The following is a 27,319-nucleotide window of genomic DNA, read 5'->3' as shown; positions in this document are numbered from 1 at the left end:
TATGATTTAAGCCGCCAGTCCATAAACAAATAACCCGGCTTAATGGCAGACGAAATGCCAAGGGCCAGGACACTTTTGTTGATGCCCGGCCTGCCATAAAGTATAATTAAAAATTAATACAGAAACTTGCGCCGCCGGTGCTTTAATGTCATTTATGCAGATTGCCGGCGAATCGAGTTGTTTGTTGGTCGAGCAGATGTAGATGGTTGGTCAGCCCATTCCCGTGGGGCTAATGATGTGAACTGTTTGCCGAACGCCGCCTGCAATCACAAAAGTTAAATATATGCAGACCGCCCGAACGGGCCAAAACCAACATCATTTAAATGCAACAACGTTTTTACAGCCCCCATTTCACAACTTCCATTGAAATACGAGAGGGTTTTGTATTTTTTTTTTAATTTTTTCTATATTTCAGTTTTTTTGGGATTTTTTATTTTTTGCTTTGTTCACAGAAATTCTCATCAAAATATCAAGTTACGTACAATAATAGTTGTCATACGTTGAAAAATGCCTTCGGTTTATACTTATACAAGAATAAAAATAACGTTTTTCTAATGTTGATGGATCTGGTTCGTCTCCTCACTTATTCACGTTTAGCTGTTATTATTTGCTTCATTCTGCCGCTGTTATTCTTGCTTTTTTGTATAATAAACTAAACCTAAGTACAAGAAATGTTCTTCTCCACACTTTTTTTGGCCTTTTTGCCCAATTGTTTCTGCTATGTTTTCTGTATTTATTTTCTAGATTCTTCTTATAATTTGTTTCCCCTTATAAAATGATTTCCGAATGGAGATGCACAAAAAGCCGCAACAAACAAGCCATAATAATAATAATTAATAATGTTTAATGATCAATAATTTTTGTTTTGGTTTTCGCTTTTGCTACAATTATATAATCTAGGCGGTTAGGGGGCGCGGGCGAGGCTGAAAATATGCTAATTGAATTAAATTCTATTAATTATTCTCGCAGTTAATCAACTAATAATTTATGCAAACATTTCGAGTCAGCTGCGAAATTATTTCGAGTTCAGTTATTTAGCTCTATTTTTATACATATAGTTTTTAATTATCTGCTTGATACGCGAAGGTCCGAAATAAACAATCGATCGTGGAAAACAACTGTCAAGGATTGTAGGAACCTGGAAAAATCGGGATCTGGGTAAAAGGGATGCTTGTTTTGTGAACTTAGCACACATCGAATGCACATCAATAATAGTAATTAAACACTGACAATTAGATTTTTTGCTATTTGCTATTAGCTAAGAATTTTTTCTGTTTTGCACAAGCATTAAATACAATTATTATTTTTGTGTTTTTTTTTTATTTTTTGATTTACTTACTCCTAAAATGTATTTTTCGTTTGGTTTTTCCTGTGCCGAAACTTGTGAATTTTCCTCTTTATACCTTTAGTTTTTTTCTTATCTTTTGATATCAATTACACTGTCTTATGATTACAATTATAAATATGAATGCATGCCTGGGGTTGCGATCATATACAGAAACGAGGAAGGGCTAAACTGAGTTATCTCGTAAAAATTCTAAGTAATCACCACTTGCTGCCACCCCGAAATATATCCAATCGGTAACCCCCACTTGACTAACCCTAACCCATGACCCTCCTCATCTGCATTCCATCACCATTCTTGCTTTAGTAACCGTTCGTGCGTTCGTAGCTCAAATAAAACGTACTTCATTAGTTGTAATTTATAATGCTGTGCCTTAATTTGTAGATGCTTTGCATAATCCTTCCCAAAAACTGACTCGCCCTTACGACAGATATACATCAATTTAATTCACACACACATACACACACTTTACACACAACTGCCACGTAAATAGGTTCGCCATACGCTTTAAGTATATTCCCTTAAATACATATCCGCGTGTATATATTTATATATATATTTTTTTATGTAGTTTACTTTTGAGTTCATTTAACATTAAACTAATTCATTTCACTAAACTATACACAAAATCTTTTACGAGTTATGCCCTTATTTGCCTACATAAAATGTTTTACTCCTTATCCTCCCCGAACCCCGTACTCCCCGTTCCCCAGTTTTCCGACTCTATATGTGTGTGTATATGCCCTTCGCCTCCCATATATTTCTGCTATACTAAGCTTGGCCCTTCGCCATTTAGTCTACTCTTAAACTAAACGCTTATGATATTCCGCTCTGGAGCGAGGAAAATCCTGGGAAATGGGTGGCGGGGGTAATGGGCGGGGGGTGGAATGGGAAAATTGCTAAGCACATTTGCAAACGAAACTCTAAACGAAATTAAAATGTATTTACTCTAGTTTTAGTATACTTTATTTATTTTTATGTGTGCCTGCTGCCAAAAATGTTCCTGCCCTGCGAATTCTGACTTCCGGCCTCTGTACTCTGCCTTTGGTTTTCGCTTGTAATGCTCGGCTGTAAATCTGTAGAAAATGTTTATAGATTTTCCCTCAGCAACAGAGCTTTAGAGCCTCGTACTTTGCCGGCTGGTTGACTTCGCAAAAGCTGACCCCAGGGAGCTGCCTTTGTAAAATGTTCAAGTGTAGACACTAAAATATATCCATAGTTTTTGGTTTAGTACTCTCTAGACTCACATTCAGCGTTACTTAAAATTCGTACTTCATTAACTTTAATTGCGGGATCGCGGCAATGCCCTCCCTCTTACGTATGCGTAGTTTTGCTGCCGAATCCAAATCTGAATCTGAACCCGAATCGGAGAATCGAAATGATCGAGTGGTACTTAACCTAAACGCTCTGGGCTCACACACCATATACAATTTTGGAGTACAGTATCTTATGCCTTCGGTTTCGAAATCGAAAATCCCCTATACTCGTACATGTACATATATATATATTTGTTTACTTTTTCTATTTTGCAATTGTTGCATAAACGCGGAACACCTCGTTGACCAGTCTTTCATTTTTGGTTTACCTTTTTACACAATTATTTTTTTTAATTTTCTCATTTTAAAATACACTTTTTCGGTTGTAAAATACATATATATATATATATTCTGGTTTATCCATATCTATAGTGACGCTCACTCTGCGCTCGTGACTATCCAATATCTGATTTAGGATCTAAATATGCTTTACATTTTCGATTTTTAGTTTAAAGGTTTTCTATACAAAATATTTTATATATTCGGGTTTCTATTTTTTACTGTTTCGGTTTTTGGTTTTCGGTTTTTTGGTTTTTCTCAAAAGTTAGACTAAACTGATTGAAGCATTTTTGACACATCGTATTGGATTTGGATTTTTCACGTAATCATTAAGTATTGTTCAGTGCAATTTTCGCTTGGAAGCCAAACGGGATTCTGGAACTGGAAGGGACCCTTGGGGGCCTTATCGGGATTATCCGTTTGTGGCGCGTTGATCTGATGATATATCGATACATACAAATTTGATAACATTCAAATGACACAAAGCACAAGCAACACACGTACATATTGATATCGATAACGATTGCAGTTCAGAATCGTCAAAACTCTCCTCCCATCTACATTCAGTGAGAATAAAGCTAGAAAAAGGAGACAAACTGTATTTTGTGTTCGTATTTACATAAAAATGTATATATATAAAGAGTTTAACTAAATTCTTTGCTCCATTTTTGGGAGTATTCGCATTTTTTTGGCAAAGTTTCCCTCTCTTAGCCCCATTTTTTTTCGCTTTTTAGTGCATGTATGCTTTTGCAGTTGATTATCTGCTTGTCATTGGTTTTTGGTTTTTGGTTTTTCATTTTTCATTTGTTTTTCTTTGCCTTAGCTATTTTGTTGTTGTTGTTCTCTGGATCACAGAATTTCTCATCACACAAACCATAATGATTGACCGATACGCACATATTGCTCTCGATCAACGTTGTATACTTTGATGTCGTGTCTCATTTGCTGAGGGGTGCTGGTGGAAAATGATAAGCCCATGGAAACATTCGTTTTTCACATACTTTTCTTTATTTAAAAATAATTAAAAATAAAACAAATCATTATAAACAAGAATGAGGAAATGATACACTACAAAATGAAACTCAGCACGCAAAATATAAAAGATTTCGAAAACTCGGAGGATACCGAAAAATGTTGCTTTGCTAAGGGGAATTGATTGCTTTGAATTGATTCAATTAAAATTAATGAGGCACATAAAGAAGAATTTGTATGTTAAGTCGAATATAAATTTTGATTCGTTTTTCGATTGAGAATACAAATTTTGATTAAATTAGATAAACTTATCAAAATGTGTTCGTAATACTTTCCATCACTTAGGCAATGCATAAGAGAAATTTTTTACATTAAATAATTACGTATATTCATTAGAAAACCAATTTTGTTGCTATGTTTAACAAAATTGCATTTTCGCCAAATTCCGAATACGAATTGAAGTGTAATTTAGGAATTGATTAAATTTAATGTTAATAGGTTTCCAATTTCGAGTGGTGCGGTGAAATGATATTCAGACCTAGGCAACATTTAAATTACATTTAAAATTAATTTAAGAAAATAAGCAGTTTTAACGTTTTGTGTTTTGTTTTGTTTAAAACATATTTTGCACTTTTACCTTCTTCTTGTATTTGTATTTCTATTTGCTGATGCCGACATATGAAACTAATTATTTATATTAACTCTTTACATTTACAAATATTTTTTCTAGTTTTTAGGTTTTTGTTTTTTTGTTTGTTTTTTCTTTTTTACATTTTCGTTTTGGCAGTGTTCACATTATGAAAACAAAAATATTCTTTTTCAATTAATTACTACGTTTTTTTTTGTTTTGTTATTTTGTTGCTGCTTTACTAATTAAAGAAATCGCTTAGCTTTGGTAAATTGTACACAATTTTTGCTGTTTGTTCAGAACTTGCCGCTAAATGCTAGGTGTGAATGGGGAAATGCGATCAGGCTGCTATAGCTTAAACTTACACTTAACAAGGCATTGAAACAAATCGAATTTGCAATTGAAACGATAACGACGATAACCATACGATAACGAAAACGATAACGGCGACAATAATGGCAACACAAATATCAATCGGAATCGGATAACTTGAATTTCCATCTTTGTGCTTGTGTTGTGATGTTTTCTTTGTTTTTATGTTTGATTTAACTTTCTCAATTTTTGTTTATCCACCCCTCTCTGCTCCACGATTAAAGTGGTTTTGATTAGCGTTACGCAAGTTTTTCATCGTTCCTTGATGGCACACAGTTTCCGCTGAACTCCTCCTTATACTTTCCTCCGCCTCTGGATTTTCCGGGGATCTCTATGGACTTAGATCTCCCCTCACATGTGACGCTTCATGTGGAGCGCCAGGTGATCGGACCTCGAGAAGCAGCGATCGCAGTTGCGGCACTTGAACGGCTTTGCACCTGTGTGCTTGCGGTAGTGGCGGGTCAGCTCGTCGCTCCTCGCAAACCTCCATTCGCAGCCGTCCCAGGAGCACTTGTACGGCTTCTCACCTGAAACGGAAGGGAAGGGGGAAAACTCTTATTAAATAAGTTGCATTTTAAATGGCTAGAGCTAGAATGCACTACAAAAAAATGTCTCAAAAAGTTGATGCATTAAATTCATATCCAAGTCCCGAAAGTCACAAGAGTTCCGAAATTCCACCGCTTAAGTTCTAAATTTTATTCCTCCCTTAAGAACATTTAATCTCCGGTTCTTAATAACGAAAGCTTCCCATTGTTTTTAGATTTTTTAACATTTTAGCATTTACAAAATCATAATATTGGGGGTGACATACAAATCGCTAGTGCTTTAAAATCACTCTTAAATGTTATATAAGGTGCCTTAAAGTATGCAGTGAATAAAGGATAGTCGCCTTTCTGATTGAATTCATTATGTTTCCGAGCTTAATGTGGCTTAAAGTGGCATACTTTTAGGCACCGAAATTTTACCCTTATAAGTGATTTTGTCTGCCCAATTTTTTTAACTCTTCTGTAAGATTATATAAAACGGATGAAGAAGATTAGAACATTTTAGTTTTTCAGTCTGTTTATAAGGATGATACAAAGTTTAAACTGAAAAGTGCTAAGTCTAATCGCAGCTTACCAAAATATTTGAGTAACTCAGTGCTTAGGAAACAGTTTATAATATATTTGATGCTAATTTTTTCTCAGTGCCCCGAAGCTGCCGCAGTGGAAAGTGGCTGCAATTTCTCCGCTACTTCGCTGCTGCAGCACAAACAATAAAGCGCATAAATATGCGTGCTCTGGGAGGCAAGGGCCAGAGTTTGGGGAAACATTTTTTATTTAGCACGCGCCTGCCAAATGAAAAAACTTTTTCGACGCTGGCGCTCCGCGGACGAGAAATATGCATAAAGTAAAACATGAGTAAACAGTGGGCGGGGGGAAAAGCTAGGGGAAAGCTGGGTAAAACGGGTGAAACGCACAAACAGTCAGGAATTTAAGACAATTAAAAATGAAAAACTGTAAAATTAAAACCGAACCGAAACAGAGCAGAGCGAAGCGAAACGAAACGAAATGATGCTAAAGTCGACGTCAACGGTGTGCCAAGCGCGGTCCTTTGCCAACATTTTTCATGCGTGCCAAAAGCCTCAAAGGATACAAGCGGAGTAGCGCCAAAAGCCAACCAGAGCAGGATCCCGAGCCAGGACCAAAAACAGCGCCAGAATCCGAATCCGAATCCGAATCAGGAACAGAAACAGAAACACAGTCCTGGCGAGAACCAGCCAGCCGAAAGGAAAAGGAAATGCAGAAGTTGTAATTTCACACAAAGCAAAAAATAAAAAAAAAGAAATAAAAGCGGAACCTAAAAATGCGAGGGCCAGAGCGAGAAAGACCCTGAATAGAGCGGGGCGTAAAGCCGGCCAGTGCCAGAACACACTGAAAAAATACGAAAACCCGGCCCAAACCCCCGAAAAGGGAAAAAATGGGAAAATTATTTCAGTTTAAAAGACAAACAGCAGCCGAGGCAGGAAATTGCCGCCGCTGGAGCAGCAGGAAAAAAATAAGCGAAGAAGGAAAATGGAGCGAGATAACCGGCAAGTAGACGACGACAGCCAAGAAAAATGCATAAAGCTGAGTGGAAAACTTTGTAACGCATACCACACACACACACACACATAGACTTGGCTTAAAACTTAATGCATGCGGAAATGTGTGATATTTCCGTGCTCAATTTCACATTATGCACTTGCGGCTTTCCACCCATTTTCCCCCAGCCATTTTTCCCCAGCCAACCCTTTTCCGTTGACCGGAGCTTGGACTTGCCGGCTGTCTTAATTTCCATTTGTTTACACTTGGCCATTGCTCAAGTCGTATCTGTGTTGGTGAAAGTGTTGGTGAATTTCTTGGCATTGATTATACCTCTTGTATATAGTTTGTTAGGTTCTTTGTTGGCAGATAAATGGATGAATATGTGGCTTTATCTTTAAACTTATTGGTTGGTGAATATCCATTTGTTAAAATAGCTCAAGTTGCATCTAAATTGGTGAGTCGTTGGTGAGTGTTGGTGTAATTCTTGGTATCGAATATACTCCTTTTACTTAGCTTTGTTAGGTTTTCGATGGTTGAGTGGCTTTGTTTCTTAACAAAATCGTTGGTGATTTTATTGTTGAATATGGTGAGAAATGTGTTAGGAATTCAATTTGCAACTGTAATCAATTGTGACACTGTTTAACATGTTTTGTTGTGTTTTTGTTGGTGAATATGTGACTTTATCTAATAACAGTTGTGTTGTATAATCTAATTGTAGAATATTTTGAAAAATGTGGATAAGTGGGGTATCTTCCCATTTTGTTGGTGACTACTTTGTTAATATGGTTGGTGAATTTATTGGTGAATGCTCACTTTGCTAGCAGTTTCTTTATGTTAGCGAGCATAATGCCAGTGTGAGTGGGCGAGTGCCACTTGCACTTTGGCATGTTGTCAGAACTGTTTGGGAATCGAAGCATTGGCAATAAATAAACGAATGCACACTCGCACATATCGTTGTCTTTGGCACTTTGTTGGCCCCCTTCCACTCGCTCTTTATCAGTTTTCCTCTGTTCCTGACTATCTCCCCATCTCCCGGGCCTTCCCTTGCAGACCTCTGGCTGTGTAAATCAGCGTCAAATGCACAAAGTGCAGGCCCAGAGATCTAGGATGCGACCCCCAAGAGTCTCGTATTGAAGTGCATTTAAACGGCAAAAGAGCTGGCAGCGGGTGGTCGGCAATCCGAAGGGGAAAAGCAGCGATAAAGCACCCAAAATGGCCGTGTTATCTGGCCATTGAAGTGGCCCGGCAAAACGAAACGAAACCAAAAACGAAATGAAACCGAAACGGGCCAGCAACAGAATGTATGAGTTGGGCCAATAACTGACTAATTGGATACCCTTTTTTTGGGGGGGCGCGAAATATAAAACCTGTTGAGAAGGGTTTTATGTGTAAGGGATATTTAAAAGGAAAAATGAGAACTAATTAGGAGCTTTTGCCCAAAAGTATTTGATTGCTTTATAAACACACCAAGGTAATGAGTAAATTCAAGTTAAAATATAATGCATATCCATTTAGATAGCTGTTATAAGCAATCGGTATACCCTTTCCCTACCCTTTTTGGCGCACCCTGCGGACCTGGCCCAATAGTTGGCTATTACTCAGGACCTGCTCTGGATATTGGCCGTTACTGCGCCCAAAAGTAGGCAATGGCCGCGCATGTGGAACAAGATGGTTTTCCCGCTCTGTGGCAGCCCTTTAATTAGTTTTCATGGCAACTCATCTGCGCTGACATTGTTAGCCGCGATGGAACTCGGCGGACCTGGCCAAAAAGCCAGCCAATCGGCAACTGGGTTAAGCGATTTTCGCCCGCTTTTATTTCCTCCAATCGCGCCGAGACGTCGCCATGTTAATTTATTGAGCCGAACGCAGTTAAAACTTAACCTCAGCCGTTTGTCCCTATATATATACATATATATTGATAGTTTCAGCTGCGATTCTGTGGCCGTGGCAGGCCATAAAGCCAGCATTTGTAAATTGTTTAAAGGCCAATAAGAAGGAGGAGGACCGACTGCAACTGCAGTCGCTTAGCAAAAAAGGAGCGGCGAGCGAATGGAGCCAGTTAATATTTTATAAATTTCACTTGGCACTGGGTTTTAATTTCCAGCCTGCAATAGGAAAGAATGCTCCGACGGGACATGCGATGTGGGAAAGTGGAAACGAGGAAAAGCGGAGGAATCCCTTTTTCCTCGGTGGCTTGCCTTTTTATGGAGCTGCTCGATGCCTTCTCGGCTTTTGCACTCAACACAATTTTTATGGTCTGTTTGCGTCTTTTCACTTGATTGCACTTGTAATCTTTTCTTAACGGCTTCGGCATCGGCGTTTTTCTCGGTTTTCCCGGGTTTTTTTTCCCCTGGTTTTTCCCAGCTTTTCCCGCCTCTCGCTGCATGCCACTTTGGCATTTTTATAGCCGCCTGCGTTTAACTAATTGAAATCGTTTGTGGCCAAAGTTTGCGAGGTGGAGTATTTTATTTCGCCGAATGTCGTTTTAATTGATATTCAATTGTGCCGATAAATATATATATCCGGGCAGTATATTTGCGAATGTGTGGCCAGAGTGCTTGAATGGCTTTCTAATTAAATGGCGACGGGCACATGCAAATGGAAACGGTTGGAAAGCCACAGGAAGTGCGCTCGAAAACCCAAATCAAATTAATTTCACTGTCTGTTCCGCCCAAACTGCCATGGCAATGTTCAAGGACACTGTTTGGCAACTAAATAATAGCTCGTCATCAATTATTCGCATGCGTCCGTTTTTCAAATGCGACAAACATTTAAAGAATCCTCCATCTAGGCGCTCTAATGAAATTCTCCTCTGAGCCGAGCGGAGCTGAGCTTCATTTGCCATGCAAAAAACGTAATTCATTAGGTTTTCTTTAATTTAAAAAACCTCGCCTGGTCTCCATGGTATCATTAAAATAATTACTTTTTTTTTTCCTTTTTTGCGACCCAGCTCCTTTCATAACATTTTTCCTTTTTCCCTCCATGGTTTTTTGCCCTGCTCGCTTTTTGGTGCCAAATCAAATGTTTCAATCTTATCGCCGGGCCAACACCTTGGCTTTTGATTTATTGGTCTCCAAGGGTTTCTCCTATCTGCCCTGCACTCCTGCACTACCCAGTAGTTGAACATGTGTAATTAATTAAAAAGTCCTCAGGTTCAAGGCAAACTACGGAAGTTTTCCTGGCAAAATTAACACTTAAAGCTGTTGAGGCAACAAAACAATGGGGCAAACAGGGCGGATGAGCGATTTTATATGTAGTAGTTGGTAGCTTTGGTTTGGCCAAGACAAACTCAAAATTATGGGCAAAAACTTTGACTGTTATGGATTTTTATTGAACCAAAAGCTTTTGGCTTTCTTGTGGCAAAGGCAAACAAGGCAGGTCCGGAATTCAATGTTAATTAAAATGTTAAGCCTCGCCGCCCGGGGCCAGAGTAAATTTATAAATTGAGCAATATCCTGCGGCTGTCACAGAAAGTTGTTGCTGTTGACATTTGCCACAAAGTGGAAGGGGGGGGGGGGGGGGGGGGGCTGTAAGGATCGAAAACCTTGAGCTGCACATGAATCTTTCTTATGTGCTGATGATAACCACGCCTTCAAAGGGGCCATTTTGGCCAGAACAGAGCAACTTTGACCAACATTGGGGGCACTGGACAAACAAACTTGAGTGAGAAATATCCCAGGCCCGAATTTCATTTGCCGACAAAACATGCTGGCCTTGCAAAGAGCCAAATGGGACTTCGGGATGGCAATGCCAACACTTGCATGCATAAGTAAACAAATCCACACATAATACCCATTCCTCATCCAGGGTATATTCGATTCGGCGCTAAATGGGAAACAATCGCCTCAGAAAGTCAGCCATCTTCGGGTTGAATTGCTTGGCAAAGGCATTGCAAAATCATTTGCCTGGCATTTGAGTGTGTGCCAAATGATTTGTTGGTTCCACCCCTTCGGTTCCCCAAGACAAAAACTGACAGGCCAAAACAAAGAATGGGGTTCTACTTCTACCAAAATTCATAAAGCGGAGCGAGAGCAGAGTCCTTCTTCTACACAGAGAAAAAAACTTGGGAAATCTAACTATTTTTATTCTATTTAAATATTTCTTGCTAAGGCTTTCATCAACTTTAAAAACATATGAATAAATTTAGTTGAGTTTAAGAACTTTAATTTTGATTTTAATACGAAAATATTTTTGTATGATAATAATGTCTTTAAAAATTATAGATCTTACAACGGGTCTAATATTTTCTACCATGAATTACATATTTTGTAGGAAACGCAATGTTGTTGGTTAAATTTAAATATTTGATGAATCATTTTAAATTCAGTATGCAGATATTTATGTTTTCTGATCTATTTTTCTGTTAGTGTAAACATAAAATAAATAATAGCGTAATATGAACATTTGCTTTTAGTTAAGTACTCCATAAAAATCATAGAAATAAGATATAACCACCAAAGTTTTCCTTTCTGTGTAGGAATTTTGACTGAATGCGCACAAACGTTGTTGGCCAACAACTGCAAACTGTTTTTTTTTGCCCAGTTTTTGGCAGAACTTGAAATGGATTTTGGTTTTCTATTTTATGGGTTAAGTGTTCGCTGGCAAAGCTCTTGTAAGCCCGCACGCACACTACATGCCACACACCCATCCACAAATCAATAGATTTGCTCTCTCGTGTTCGAATGTGGTTGTAATAAAATTACATTTCAACGCCGGCTATGTGTGTGTGTGTGACCAATATTTCATGTTTGAATTATGCGATTTTTATTGAAATTTCAAGCATCGTCTGCTGTCAGGCGATGAGGTTGTTTTTGGTGCCCAATTGCCGGTGCCCGAAAAACCCCCGGATGATCCTGTTTCCACCCCACCTCCCCATTCCTATGTCATCCAGCCCATTGCATGTTTTTACCCTGGTTTTTCCCCGCTTTTCCCCACCGCGACTGCGACTGCAAGGCTGTGGAAAGTGGACTATGGTTTCTGGTTTCTGGATTCGGGATTCGGGACTCTGGACAAAGGACGGTGTCGGGCAAACAATGCAACATGTCACTCCTGCCTGTCCCAGGGAATTCTGTCGGGGACATTGTTGTCGCAGGCCCCTGATTTATTGGAGCGGCAGGTGGGGGGATCCAGGTGAGGTTTTTCCCCCCATCCCAAGGCACACGCTTTTAATTGCCGACTGCGGCAGTTGGAAATTCGTATCTGTCAGTCGCACATCTCCTCACCGCACTCAGCTCATTCATATTTGGACCTAAACCCCCCACTCACCTGTGTGCGTTCTTTGGTGGGCCTTCAGGTGTGAGCTCTTCGTGTAGACTTTTTTGCAGCCCAGAAATTGGCACTTGTGTATCCGTCTCTTGGCGTCCGGGCTGTGATCGCTGTGATGTTGGCGGGGGTGATGTGATTTCGAGGAGCCTGGGGGTAAGAAAAAACAGAATTCTGGGTTAAGGACTGACCAAAACTGTGTCAAGTGTTGGCCAAACTCACCATTCGATGGCTTTTCGGCCCGTTGCGAGAGCACCTGTTGCTGCGTGGTGGCCGTATTGCTGGTGGTGTTGCTGATGTTGCTGCTGGCGCTGGTGGTGTTGCTGTTGCTGCTGCTGCTGCTGTTGGCGGCGGCATTGAGCACGGCGGCCACATTGGCATTGCCGTTGTTCTGCATTTGAATGACTCGGGCCAGACTGATTCCAGCGGCTCCTGGCTTGCCGTTGGCCGTTGTCAATCGGACGATGGTGCTGCGCGGAATGTTGCTGTGTGTTGGCTGGTCGCTGATGCTGCTGCTGCTGCTGCCGCTATTGCTGTTGCTAATGCTGCTGTTGCTGCTACTGCTGCTGCTGCTAGTGCTGCTGCTGCTGCTGCTGCTATTGCTGCTCTTGGGCGAGTTGCTGCCAAGGGCCTGTGGCGATATGCTCAAATGCTGGACGGCCAACTGCTGTTGCTGCTGCTGCAGTTGCGTCATTGTGGGATTGCTCTGGCTGGTGAATCGCAGGATTGCTGTTGCGGGTGTGGAGTTGCTCGTCTGTGGATGTGGATGTTGCTGCTGTGTCTGACGCTGCTGCTGTTGCTGCTGCTGCTGTTGTTGCTGCTGTATCAGTGCCGCCAGATCGTTGGCCTCCAGCTGCTGGGCATAGTTGTGGGTGCGCAGGCTGGATTCTGGCGAGGAGGGCGGCGTCAGGGTGGGCAGCACAAAGTCCTGGACATGCCCCAGGTGCAATCTGGAGTTGCTCTTGGCCTGGACCACTCGCACCTTGATGCCCGGCGCGGAACTGTTGCGGGAACTCACTGTGATGGTGCTGCCACTGCCCAGACTGCTCAGCGGACTGGCAATGATGTTGCCGCTGCTGCTGCTGCTGATGTTGCTGCTGGTGATGCTGTTGCTGCTGCTAATATTGCTATTGCTGTTGCTGGTGGGCGTCATGTTGCCCGCACTGCCGATGCTGGGATTGGGCGAAATGGCCGAGGGCGGTGCCGAGAGCAACACGCCCATTTTGTCGTCACAGCCCACCTCGTCGTCCTCCTCGTCGATCCTCTCCTGCTTCACCAGCACCGAGCAGCTTAGCGCCTGGGAGCCATTGCTGTCCCAGGAGATGCCCGAGCAGTTGGACGAGACCGAGGAGGTCGTCGAGATCGTGTCCAGGTGCTGCTCCTTGATCTTCAGCTCCTCGAGCAGGCGGGCGGGTGTGGAGAATATGTCCCAGGCGTTGTCCAGATTGCTGTGTATCTTCTTCTGCAGCTTGGGCTCATCCCGCAGATAGCGTTCCAGTTCGTAGCAGGTCTGCAAAAAGCAAGGGAAAAGAAGGGGAAAGTTCATGAAAGTCGGTCCATTAGGGCGTTTAGGGGTTAATGGATGCTGTAGCTATGGACCAATTCAATTTGCCGGCCATACACATTGCCGGAATTTTCGGGCACATTAAGCCGATAATTTAGGGACGCTGCTCGCGGCCAAAAACATAAACATAAATTTCAAATTATGCTTTATGCCTGCCGCAATTACAGGTAATAATTTTGCTCACTGAATTTATGGCCAGTTGCATACTTTCGGGCGCCCGCCATAGTTTAATGGAGGCGACAATTAAGTGCACATGAAACAGGTGGATGGGTGGTCCAGGTGGGTCAGGTGGGTGGTCCAGGTGGGCACCACCCCCGGGCGACTCCTTTGATCTGCGCTCCACTCGAGCGGACTCATTTGGCAACTCGTTGCAAGTGGTGTACGCATGGTAAACAGCAAACTGCAAACAAGCCGTCGGCACTTGCCACGCCCCTTTGATGCAACGCTTTCAATATGCGAGTGCCAACTTTATGGGGTGGGGGTACATACCCCATATATGTACGTGCCCCCCTTTTAAAGTCACCCACAAATTGAACATATGAAGAGCAATTTGCACGGCCATTTGTATGGTGGAACCTTTTTCGGGCATTCCAATTTGATTGGGGGTGCCAACAAATCTTATTAAGTGCGATGCAAAGCCAATGAGACGGAATAAGCAGCTAGATGGGCAGAAAGGTTCCAAAGAAAGGGTAATCCCCCTTTGACCATTTTTCCGGCACTCACACATGACCGCCGCGTAAATCACTTTAAGTGTTATTTCAAGAAAATAATTGCAACACATAAATTTCCCGCAAGAAGCAACCCTTTTCACAAAGCAGCGGAGAACAGGGAAAACTATAATGGTTTATGAATCGGGATAATGGCTGAGGGTCCTCGGATCGGGCTTAGACTTTCGGTTTTGGCCTCAAAACATACAGCATGCATGATTAATGGGCGGCTGCTGCTGCTGCTGCTACTGCATTTTCCTCCCGCTTTTCCTTTTCCTTTATTTTCCTTCAGACAACGCAGGCGGGGGGCAATCTTTGAGCAGAAATCTAAATAAAATGTTACATGCGCGCAATGCAAAAGCAATTTGATATATTGTTTTCGGGGGGTTTTTGCGCTGGCTTTTCCAGGTGGCAGAAGGGGAAGTACTATCAAAAATGGCATTTTGATTTATGCGCTGCCGCTTTCGCTGCCCCCAGCGATGCTGCAAACAAATCACGTGAGCCAACAGGCCAAAGATTAGACGCGACTTTCAAATTGCTGCCGGCAAACAAGCACTCCCATGTAGATACACACCCCCACCTTGGAGCACCTGATTGATGGCCAGCGGGTGTGCAGTTCAGGTCCGGGCCAATTTATAAAAAACAAAGCCAACTTAGTTGGCCGGCAACACACACACACACACACACACAACCTTTACAGCTGGCTAAAACAATATGGCGCAGCAGTTCGCCATGTTAAAACACAATTATCAAGCTAATTATGATGCGTTATCTCACGCTCGGCAATTAGGATAATTAGTGCTGTTGCCAGGATGGCTGATATTGTTGTGAAAAGCGCTTGGCTAGTTAGAATTTGGCCAACAACTAAATGCAGGCATTTTAATTAATTTGAAAACCGCAGGCAAAATGGGTTTGAAAATCCGAAGTATTATTGATAAGTGCAAAATCTAATTGCAACCACTTGCTAACCGTCCATTTCGAAATGCAGAGCCGACTTTCATCGGCTTTAATCTACAAATGTGGCTAAATAATTTATGATCCTACATTTTCCGGCAAGAAAGCGCAGATTAAACGGTACTAAGCAGACTAGTGGGTTTTATGGGAAATAATTCGGTAGCCACGTTGAGTAATAAGCCCGTAATGCCCGTAAACAACGTGTGCGTATGTATATAATTATGGATATTGACGGGTTTTCCTACTTAAGCCCTTAACAACAGCAAAACGGGAACCCTTGGCGGCAGATTGAAGAGGGCAAAAGTTGCCTCTTTGTTGTAATCAACATAATTATTGTTGGCCCAAAGTTTTTGGCCAGAAGGAAGAAAACATTTTTCTGTCATGTGAGTGTGTGTGGGTGGGTAAAACTTTTCTACTTTTCTTAGAAAAACTTTTCGTTTTTTTCCCTCTTCTGTTGCTCATTTGTGTTTAATAGAAATTTATTTGCCCGCCCCTGGATGTGTGGTACTACGGGGTTTTTGCCCTATTTAACTGGTGCGAGGGTGACAACAAAACACTTTTGCGCACTTTTTGCCAGCAATTTATGTCGCTCCACTTTGGGCCACATAAAAATCTTCATTTCCGTGGCGTTTATTTGCCGTCTGCCTTATGTTTCGGTCTCGTTTTCCATTTCCATTTCTATTCCTGGTCCTGTTTCTGATCCTAAATTGTGGTTCTCCATTTCCCCATTTCTATTTTTTCACTTTCTGGTCTGTGTTTTAACTCTGATCTGGTTTATGCGCTGCACTTAGGCGATGTGGTGACAGCTGCGGTTATTAAAACCTGCAAATTGTATTTATATCCTCCGGCAAAGTGGAATCCAGATTTTGACAAGATGGGGCAAAGGAATAGACATATTTCGGCATAAATTTATAGGCTCACAGATTACCGGGACGGACAGGCTGGGGAGATTTTGCAGATTCAGATACAGAGATACAGAGTGCGGGGATGTTATCCCCACTTTCTAGCTAAACAAATTATAGAAAAAGCTCTGATGACTGAGCCACCACAATGGGAACTTGAAGCCATGGTATAAAAAAAAACCTCACGAAATCCTTAAATTTTTGCAATTATCTAACCACAAACTGTTTGCCTAGTCTAGAGCATTTGAGTTCTGAAGAGAACTCCCATTGTGTGTGTGTGTGAGTGGGGGGGGTTCGAGCAAATAGAATTTTGAGCAAAACCGGATGAAATGAAATGTTTGCCCAAGGACCAAGCGATCCAGGACATTGGTGGCAAATTGAATTTGGCCACAGCAAATAGAGTCTGTCATTTTTCCGGGCCTGGAAGTGTGTGCCCACACATGCTAATGTAAAATAAAAGCATGCGATTAAATTTAATTATCTAGCATGTTTATTAAAGTCCACAAATGCGATGTGATGGCTGGGGATATCGCACAATTGGGAGAGATTTGGAGTATTTGTCTGCCTGCTGGCACATCCACAACCACATCTACGAGTTTGGGATGAAAAATAACGCTGGCTTTGGGGGCAATCCCCGCGGGATGCCACGCCCCCGAAAACCCGGCCTGGGTGGGCGGAACATATTTAATTATGTGTGTAATTGAAAAAGACGCAACGGCAGTTAAGGAACATACGCATGCCTCGAGGAAAAGCCGAGGCTGCGGGAGAAATCAAGCCGTGACTATTATGCGGCACATGTCTGCAAAGTGTCCTGGATGTCCTGGTTGTCCCGCTGCGATTTCCCAACCCAAGTCTATGCGTGTGTGTGCGTGTCTCCTTGGTGCGTGTCTGTGTATTAGAAAGACATTAGCCAACGCCAGCGGGCGGCAATCGCCTTGCGGTTACAGAAAAACGCAAAAGGACCCAGGATTCAGGATTCAGGATTCCAAAGGCAATGAGCATCTGCCAGCACCGAAAAGAACGCTACACAAATACAATTTCGGCTTCTCCTCCTGCATTATGTCATTTAATGAGCCATAATTCCGGAGAGAGACCAAAGTCCTCATCCTCGGGGAAATGTTCACGAACGATTTTTCCGTTTTTCATTTGTGTCTTGAAGGCAGGCAGCCTCCATTTTGAAAGTTTTAATGAACGAAACGTAATGAAATTATGCCGACAATTAATGCCACCCGAAGTGGAAACGAGGAAAGCACTTTAAGACGGCACTGGTCCATTTGATATAAGCACTTTGTATCAGATCACATTGAAGACATTCAGATGCTCTTTGCTCAAAACATGTTTTGTTGGGGTTAAGGTCCCTGTTTGGGCGCCAGTTACAAATTGGTTGTCTTATAAAAAACAAACCAAACGGATAATATATCTCTCTATTTAAAATCTTTAAAAGAATCACATTTAAAAGTACTCATAGTAGAAGTCATTCGAATTCTTACATTTGCTCATAGAAGCAGATTTGAGGTTCCTGTTTGGGCGCCACTTGATAAGTGCAAGACAATGCAAGGGTATTATAGAGTATCTCTCTTGCAAATAATAATATTTAAAAGTAAGAATTTAATTGAACCCTTAAATGTTTTTTATTTACCCATAGTGGCAAACTTGGAGTCCCTGTTCAGGCGCCAAAACTCTCCATAGAAGTAGCTCAGCATAGTTGTAGAGGCCTTTCAAAAACTTTGACTGCTCCATAAATTGGTGTAATTAATGCACGGTGTTATGGCTCACACTTTCAGTCAACTTCTTGGCCATATTGCACTATACGCCTTACATATTTATATGCACTATACACACACGTCTGGAGATTACACACAGATTGATACGTTTCGTGTGTCGTTCGGATTGCAACTATTGTTTTCAATTTACGTCCTGCTGCGCAGCTTCCAGAATTTCCCACCCTGAGAATCCCTGGCGATGGTGATGCAGCTCCTTGTTATCTGGCTGTCAGCTAAGTGACTTCTTAATACGGGGGAGAGCAGAAAGTGGCTGCAATCTGTGGAGTTGTAAGTGCAGCAGCAACAATATCAGCCAGTCACTAGTCACTCGATTTGGCAATAACAATAAGCCTGACAAGGAGCTGTGGGCCAGCGGGTGGCTGATGGCTGATGGTTCCTTGCTCCTGGCTACTGGTTTCTGGCTAAGAGGTGACAGGCAAAGGGGGCCAGGACGCAGCGGGATAATTGAATTATTGGCATTATCACTGCATTTGCACTTACACGCTGCCCAGTCCTTAAGTCTCCTCACTCTCCTCCTGTTTATTCAGCCACATTACAAAGTGTAATGCGTTGATTTACTTGACCTGCCCTTTTGGAGAAAACCCAAACCCACTGCAGTTGCCAGTTGTCAGTTTGTTGCTTTGTTTGTTTGTTTTCGGGTTCGAAGTGCACTTAAGCAACTGAGCTGGAGAGAGTTGGGAAAAGCATTGCATAATTCCAGGCATTATGCTAATTTCGGAAAGCAACTTGGCACACAAGTAGTTCTGCTTGAAAGGACCTCGAGCTGCTTCGCGCAGGAAGATCACTTTCGCCGTGGGCGGAATTTTCAGCTTTTAAGGCAATCGAAGGACTCTCAAAGAAGCTCCAGAAGCCCAAAAGTGTCGCCCCTTGGAAAAGTGTGTGCCACCAGAAAAAGTAGTAAGAAGGGGGGATGAGCGGGGCAACTAATGCGTTGTACGCGCCGCTGAATTTAAATGAGGAATTAATGCGTACATTATTTCCAACCCTCCTCCATCGGCAGTGGCCTCTCCTGACTATACAAACATTCTGCCACTTTCCACTTGCCACTTGCCACATGCATTGTGCCCCGTTTCGCTTTCGTTACGATTTCGGTCTTCTTCCTTATTCCGCTTTTTTTTTCCGAGGCAGATCCTGCCTGCCTGGGTTCGATTACGAGGTCCTTGGCTCCCCCCACTTTCAGTCTGCCCCCGCCATTAGCTTTGAACTTGATGTTATTTGTGCGGCAGTGGCAAATTGCGATGGCTCTTCTTGTTGCCGCCTTACGCTTCGTTTTGTCATTTTGCGGCATGTTGCCGCCTTGGCCCGGCCTAAATGACACTTTGGCCAAATGATGACGCTGACAATGATAATAAATAAATTTAACGCACTCCCCAGTAGCGACTCGCGCCCTCACCAAACTCAAAGTCAAAGCCATAGCCAATTTCATTTGCATTTTACTTTGTTTTTTTCCCCTGCTTTTTTTTGCCACCCTGCTGCTGTAACCAAAATTGAGCTTTATTAACGGCCCTGTGTTTCTATGCTGTGGTCCATATTGCGGCATTAAAGTCGGGGAAGGCGTCAACTTTAAAATTCTGTCACAGCTTATCGGGCCTGTTCTGCTTGGTCTGCTACGGCTTTGGCTAAATCGAGAGCCAGAAACAATCACAATTTTCACATGACTGGCTGGGAAAATGCGCTTGTGTGGTCACTCCGTTGCAATTAAGAGTTGCAGCCACATTTCAGTAACCATTTCGAGAACGAAACAATCGATGGTATTGACCATCGCCCTCCGTCTACATCCACTTAGCAGGCAATTACATTTGGAGAACAAGGCTCGTTCATTGTGATCAAAATCGAAATCGGAATCGAAATCATAAGCCATGAACCCAAAAAACACACACAGAGGCCCACAAAATTATTTAACACATTGAGGGGCGGCCACAAAATGCGCACACACATTCAATTGAAAGGACCGCACACATGTCCAGGATGTTCCAGGAATGGGATACGGATCTGATCCCCAGGAATAAGGGGGTGTCATCAACGACACAGAGATTGTAAAACGTATAAAATAAAGACAAAAGCTTAATAACTGAACTCCCCAGCACTACTACAGCTGCCTGTCGTCCTTGTGCGACAATAAAAACTAATTTTTTTTGGGTCGCATTAAAAGGGATACCAGTAAATGACAAAATAAGCACACACACACAGAGAGATACGACTTTGGGTTGTCTGAGTTTCTGGGAAACCCACAAAACTGTCGAGACGAAAAATGCAATTTCTGTGGTTTTCATTTTTACGGCAGACCATATGAAAGCCACCCTGCCATACCAAAAACGAAGGTGGAACATTTTCTGTGTCTATTATGGCATTGAATGGATTTTGTGCTGATTCCCCCGATCCCAAACCCCCCGCGCAGCAATCTTTCAGTGTCTGCTTAAGTGTTTGTCTAACATTTTGTGGCTTATAACTATCATGGCTTATGATATTGACCCAAAACATGTTTAACAACGCATTTTGTCTGTGCACAAAAACCGAAAAATGTTTCATTTTATATAACTAAGGGGAGTGTGTGTGTGTGTGTGTGTGTTTAGCGAGGGCTTATCGGCTCAATTCATCGATTGCCGTTTGGCAGAATGGAACTTAGTTGGTGACCCAACATAAATAGGAAATTTGTACACAAAGCAGGTTTCTCCCACTGACAATGTCGCACGATAAAAGTAATAATATAAGATGGGCAAATGGGGGATCCCCCTTTTTGCTTTACCCAACAGCAACATGTGTCCGTGTCCCGAAAACTTAATTGCTGCCAAAACTATTTTGGCTGGGAGTAGGCCAAATGAAATGAAATTACACTAAACAACCGGGTTTAAGGTCAAGTTTTGTAGCTGGGACAATCAAATAATGGCAACAAGCTTAACAACATTTCTGTGTGTGACCAGTAGCCCCAGAAAAGTTGCCAGCCTGAATGTAAAACTGGTAGAACCAACAGAACGAACAGCAAATGGACAAAGTTTCACGCTTCCCTTGGCAGAAGAGATTACGTAACAAGAGCGCCAAGGAATAAGATAGTAACATGGCCATAAAGTTCAGTTAGCAAGCCTCCATTTATCCCCTCCAAAATTTGCATACCCATGGAAGAAGAGGCAATTCCTGGGACAAAAGTGGAGCTTGTAGCCTGTTCGTTAACTAAAATACGATTGTATTTTATGCAGCGTGTCATGAAATATGCGACACTGCTTACATTTCATTTACACGCAGTGCAGGGGGTTTGTAAACCCCCAAACCCCCAAAACCCCCACCCCTCACACATTTGCATAGGGGGAGGATGCAAAAAAAGGGGGCTGCTTCCTGCATTTCGGTGTGCAAAATTTATGCGAGAATTGCGCCAAATGCTGCAGTTGACATCGACCATCCAAAAATTGGCAAATATTTGACCGCTTTGCAGTTCGCATTTGCAATTCTATTTTGCCTGCAGAAAGGGGAGAGAGAGAGTCCTGCCGGAAAAAAAGGATCAGGAAGGAGGAAACCGCAGGATACAGGCGGCTAAGCCGTTGTCTTTAAGCCGACACTCGCATAAAAGTGGCCATTAGTTGCACTCCATTTAACAGGGGGAAAAAAACGCCCCAAGGCAAAAGGACTCGAAAGTAGGAAATATAAAAGCCGTAACAGGTGTAACAGGGACCAAGGAGCCAGAAATTGTGTAACAAAATGCTGCGCCATCGCCTCATTCGCATTCATCAGCACTCGTTTTTAATCCATTATGTGTCGGCGACATAAAGATTTAATGAATCGTAAACCTGAGTAATTGCCATGGCAGCAGCAACAGGTAGTATCCTCTGGTATCACCTGGCATATGGGCCAGATTCAGGTTCAGGTTCAGATGGGAAGAGAACTTTCCGTTCATTGATTTCCTTGAGTGCACAGCCGTATCAGCTTGCAGTTTTCTCAGCTTTACTGCCAGGGCAACCATCCACTCGTAGTAAATCGTCAGAGGGGTAAAAAAAAGAACACAACTGAAAATAGAAAACCAAAGCACTCACAGCAGGTGAAGCCATAGAAAAGCGTGTGAGCCGATTGTTGCCACAAACTTTGCGCCCGTGCAACTGGTGTGTCCATTGAACCCCCGGCAATTAACAACTGGAAAATCTAAGCCCAACCAAATCTAAGCTCATCAAAATTCAATTCTAGTCAAAAGCCCCCCGAAAAAATAGATATCCCAAAACAGCTTGAGAGATTTACCCATTTGTGTTGCACAAAACCAAAACATTTTTCGGGCTGAATTGGCCGGCCAAGTGACCAATACACGGAGAAAAATTCTAAATATCAATATGATATACCCATAGTAAATTTATAAAGTATCATTAAATAATGCTCTCTGGTTTTGCTGGGTAATGTTTTAATATTATTTATAATTTTTTGATTTGTCCTCTTTTAGTTCAGGTAAAATTGATATTAATTAAATAAATTGCTTTTCATATTTGAACAACAGGCTTTTGAACTTAATTTGATATGGCATTTTTTTTTCCAGTGCACTCCCGACCATCCCCTGCATTTCCTATGCAGTTGGCCAAGAGCAGCTCTAAGCCGATTAGTTGTTGCACTGCCAACGAAACCGACACCGAAACCATGGCTCCAAAGCTGCTGCTCCACATGGCCATTAAAACGAAATTGCAAATACAATTGAGCCTACTTTCTGGCGCTTAAGTGCCAACAATGTGGGTTCAAAAGGTGAGTTGGTGTTGGGCCGTTAGGACAGGTGTTGTTTGGGGGTCAGAGTTTAATTAATGCACTACTGACTCGTCGACACCAAGGCATTCAGTATTTATTTGAGCAACTTTGGCTGTGAAACCGGAGATGAGCTGTTTGCTTGACACAAAGTTACATATATTCGACTGCCTTTTTTTAGCCATCGAACTACACATTGCTTTTTTTACGGCTATTTTTGCGGCAATTTTCACCTGTCCACCTGGCTACAGCCCACCACCCCTCATCGCTTTTCTATTTTTTAACCACAAATACCGGAATTCTTCGCTGCCTGCCGTGTTTTTTGAACCTTTGTTTTTTAGTTTTCCCAACAGCTGCAGCCTGCCCGAAGCCCTGGGTGTTGATTATTGAACAACAAAACGCCGAGACAACCAAAACGAACGAAAAGCCCGGCCGGCAGACAGGGGCAATGCAATAAAAAAGGGTATAAAACGACCACAATGTCAGACGGCAAAAATCGAACGATAGGATGTGTTCCTACCGATGTTGTTGCAATGTTGAATTGACCCCAATCAAGCCGGTTGCTGTTTGCAGATAGCCATTGTTTCTGTTGCTGTTTTGGCTCGTTTTACACATTTTCCACCAGCATACGGAAAAGGGATGAAAATCCAGGGGATGGGCCACGCGAGCCGCAGGGCAAGCAATTGATATGCTCCGTGAAACTTTATTGCCAACGAGAACAGAGCATCGGCCATTGGCCAGCTGGCATTCTCGTTTTTAGCCCTGTTGTTTCTGGCCGCTGCTGCATGCACCATTGAATGCGGTTATTTAGATAAAAGTGCTCGAAATTACAAAACGCCATGGATGCCGATGTCTATGTCGATGTCGACTAATTGAGGCTCTCGAAGGGGAAAGAGTGCCCCCCCCCCCCCCTTGAAACGGAATATCCGCACTTTAAGCCCGGCCAGAAGCTGAATAATGCACGAGTTTTGGGTCAAAAGCGCACCCCACGAACTTTGGTATGCACAAAAAGCCAAAAGGCAAGGAGAAAAGGGCGCCAAAAAATACGTATACATTTAAAATATACACTCTGGTTCACACACACATATATATTTTTATACCGCCCAACAAATGGAAAAGAAACCCCAAAGCCAAAAGGAGAAAGATGGGAGGTGGATAGCCACAGTCCGCCGGACCGCAATGCTGAAAAGGAAGTTGCTTAATTAAAAGCGGATATTAGCAATTACAAGCCACAGCCAAAAGGGCCAAAAAGAGGAGGGAAATGGGGAGAAGGCCGATAGAGGGCAGTTCCAATGAAACGGAAGTAAATGAAATGGCATTGAATGGCAGCCCAGATAAACTGTGGGGAAATTAAAAACGCGTATGCCGGAGAGAAAGTGGAAAGTGGTGCGAAAGGCGGCGAACAGGAGCTAGACTTTAAGGCCGAAAACATGGCGTCTTTTGGCCTGGTTTCCATTTCGCTTTTGACATTGTCGCCTTGCCTGTTAAATTTCTCTCTTTGTAGTGAGAAGTAGAGGGAAGTGGTTCGGATGGGCCGAGAAAAAGCCTGGAAAAAGGTGCGCCCCCAACTTAATTAGGTTATCATTCTGGGACCTGGTTTTCCCGCTTTTCTTTTTCACCACCCCCTCCCAAAAAAAAACCCCCAAAAAGGTTGACAACAACAGCGGGGCCTTCCGCAATCCGTAACAAGACCAAAACGCAGCGCGTAATTGTTAATGGGTTTTACAGCTCTGTTAGCCCGGATTTTTATATAGAATATAATTTTCGTTGTTCTGCCCTGCTTTCTTTTATGTTTCGGCTGCTGTTTTTGGCCCTGATTTATGCTGCGACCCAAATGTACAAGGCAAATAAATTATGCATTAGGTGTGGGCTGGCGTTTGCCGGTGGGAGCTTGTTATTTTCACCCACTTTCACCTGACCCTGGCTGCTGTAATTGAATCGAAATGCTAACAATTCACAAATGAACATTCATCACGAGTTTTGTATACGTAAAGTCAAGGGAAAAGCCAAACTCCATTGGGAATTTATCCCCTTGCCATTCGCCATTTATCATTCATTTAGTATGGATCCTTGACATTTTTTCGCTCTCTGTAGCCCGTCGAAGCCTTTTTAATACCTTAAATTTGCAACAAATCGCTGACAATAATTCGCACATGGCACTCAACAGGAATAAATTACGAGGACACATTGCAACGCAGCCATATGGAAAAAAACGCTCGCCTGAAACAAAAGCGAGAACGAAGTGACTGGGAAAAAAGAGAAAAAAAAACGAAGGGTAAAAAAGAAAAAGCCCTGTAATGGCGCATCTGTTGAGGAAGGGCTTTCCCGAAACCCCACTTTACCCACCCAAAACCCCCCCAGTTTCCATTACCCCGCTCGATGGCAACAATTGATGGACGTCGTCAGCGCTTCGCTGCCCGAAAAAGAATTATTAAATTGATCGATGGCCATAAAAAATATGCGAAAAGGTAAACTGAATGGCGCTGAAAGGCTTCGGCCAGGTGTCGACAACAAAAGGTGGCAGCAATTGATGCAATTCCCGCAGCTCGCAGCTCCAACTCGATCAAGAGTCCGCCGTTCCGTCCCAGAGACAAAGAACCATGTTATAGAGCACTGCCAAATATCGGAGATGAAGGTAATATTTATAAAGGTGAGATGATAATGGGATATTCTTTTTTTTCGTTTTTAATTAAAATAATAAATAAAATAACTAAATCTTGCTGTTTAGTTACAGTTTTCAAATTTTATCCAATGCACATCCAATTTTTGGGAAACTATAAGTATTGGGTTGAAATACAATTTTCTAATTTTCACTAAAATATCATCAATTTATAGGTTTTTTGTTTTTTTTTTTGTTTTTTTAAACCATTATATAGGGCATAGCACATTTTCTAAGTTAAAAAAAAGGTTGTTATTCTCAGTTTTTTATTGAAAATTGATAATTTTCTTAGCAAGCACTTATGATAACCCTTTCCAAACTACGAACGACTCATGGGCAACTCATTGCAGTGATGAAGTTTATTTCTTAAATACTTTGTAAGAAACCCAAGTAAAAAGATGAATTATAAGGAAAACTTAAATCAAACAAGTATCCAGATTTAACTGCAAGAAGGCAGGGCATTACTACCACTGATAGCGGATTTCCAGCTCTGGGCCCTAATTCTTGGCCATAGTTTTACGAGGGCTAAAGTTCTGCACGTCCGCGGCATAAATTCAAAACATGTCGCACTCATATATGAACCGCCATCCAGCAGCAAGTGGCCCAGCTACGTGGCATGTGGCACTTGGATGTGGATGCGAATGTGGATGCGCATTTGGAGGAGCGTGCTCCTGGCCAAAATGTGGGCCAAAACGGGGAAATTATGGACGCGTTACTTATGCGTGACTAGAGAGGCAGGAGCCGCCAGAAAACGAGTACGAAGTGTGTAATTGCACATTATGCTTGTCCTGCCAAAGGCAATCGCAATGGATCTGCTGCCGCCACTTTCGTTTCGCTGGCTTTTGTTGGCTTTCATTTCGCCCTGTTAACAAATATTACGTATACGCAGCGGTGGCAGCGAAAGCAATTTGGCAAAGCAAAGTTGTATTGCACCCACCCACACACACACAGGCGAAAATGCGGGTTCGCAGTCGAGTTGATGAAATTGGAATACATCCAAAATGAAAATTAAATTCAACAATTTGCGGTTGTTTTTAGCTGTTTGTCTGACGAGGGGCGGAAAAAAAGGAAACCCCAAAACAGAAATGAGCCAAAAAGGGGGGTATTACACCCCCAAGTACCACCCCCCCCACTCTTTGTGTGTATATGTATGCATTTACATGCGGAAATGTGCAATTTGCCATTTTCTGATTGTTTTTTGAAACTCAGCAGCAGCTCGTTCTCGGTTTCTGGCTCTATGGCCAAAGTGAAAGTTTCAGTCAGCATTTCATGCAATGTGATGCTTTGCTTTTCTCTTGTTTTTTTTTTTTGGTTTTTTTTCAGCTGTTTGCCAGGACAATACAGCAAATTGTTCACGCTCGGAAAAGTACTGGGTGTTATTGTTTTCGTGGCAACACTTTTGCCCGAAAATTAATTGAGTGCATATTTTTTCACGCTGCGTTGGCCGCTGTGGCGTTAACTGAAAACTGTCAAAATACCACTAATAGAAACACTCTCGATTCGCCTGCCACTCAGGTGAGTTAAATCAATTGTGATTGAGGCACAGTCACGTAGCCAGGCAGCAGAGTGCCCCAAATACGGGGTGTAATTTAATGGTAATTACGTTTTTAGCATGCCTTTGGCATTCTAGCAAATTTCATTGTTAGCACTAAGCTTTTCCAACCGTTTTTCCACCCGCTTTTCCCTTCTTTTCTCTGCGGCAGAACAAACCGCAGCGGCAATTGCCGTTGTCATTGCCATTGTTGTTGCAACCGTGTGCCAAAAATTTGTAAAATTTTCCAACTGACTGTGTGTTGCTGCTG

The 27,319-nt window shown here is 42.4% G+C and overlaps 1 protein-coding gene across 1 annotated transcript in view; it reads right to left on the bottom strand.

Annotated features, from left to right (window-relative positions):
- Positions 1 to 4,616: 4,616 nt before the first annotated feature.
- The window catches only part of luna, a 29,828-nt gene continuing 7,125 nt past the window's right edge, over positions 4,617 to 27,319 (bottom strand). Inside the window, exons 2-4 of the mRNA XM_070994669.1 lie at positions 12,463 to 13,750; positions 12,244 to 12,390; positions 4,617 to 5,439 (exon numbers count right to left, since the gene is read on the bottom strand). Of these exons, the coding sequence (XP_070850770.1) occupies positions 5,264 to 5,439; positions 12,244 to 12,390; positions 12,463 to 13,750 (1,611 nt within the window). The 3' untranslated portion in view covers positions 4,617 to 5,263. The remainder of the gene's footprint in view (positions 5,440 to 12,243; positions 12,391 to 12,462; positions 13,751 to 27,319) is intronic.

The sequence above is a fragment of the Drosophila suzukii genome, chromosome 2R (genome assembly GCF_043229965.1).
Source record: "Drosophila suzukii chromosome 2R, CBGP_Dsuzu_IsoJpt1.0, whole genome shotgun sequence".
Lineage (NCBI taxonomy): Eukaryota > Metazoa > Arthropoda > Insecta > Diptera > Drosophilidae > Drosophila > Drosophila suzukii.
Note: the sequence above shows the minus strand (reverse complement) of the source record. Positions and strands in the feature narration are given on the sequence as shown.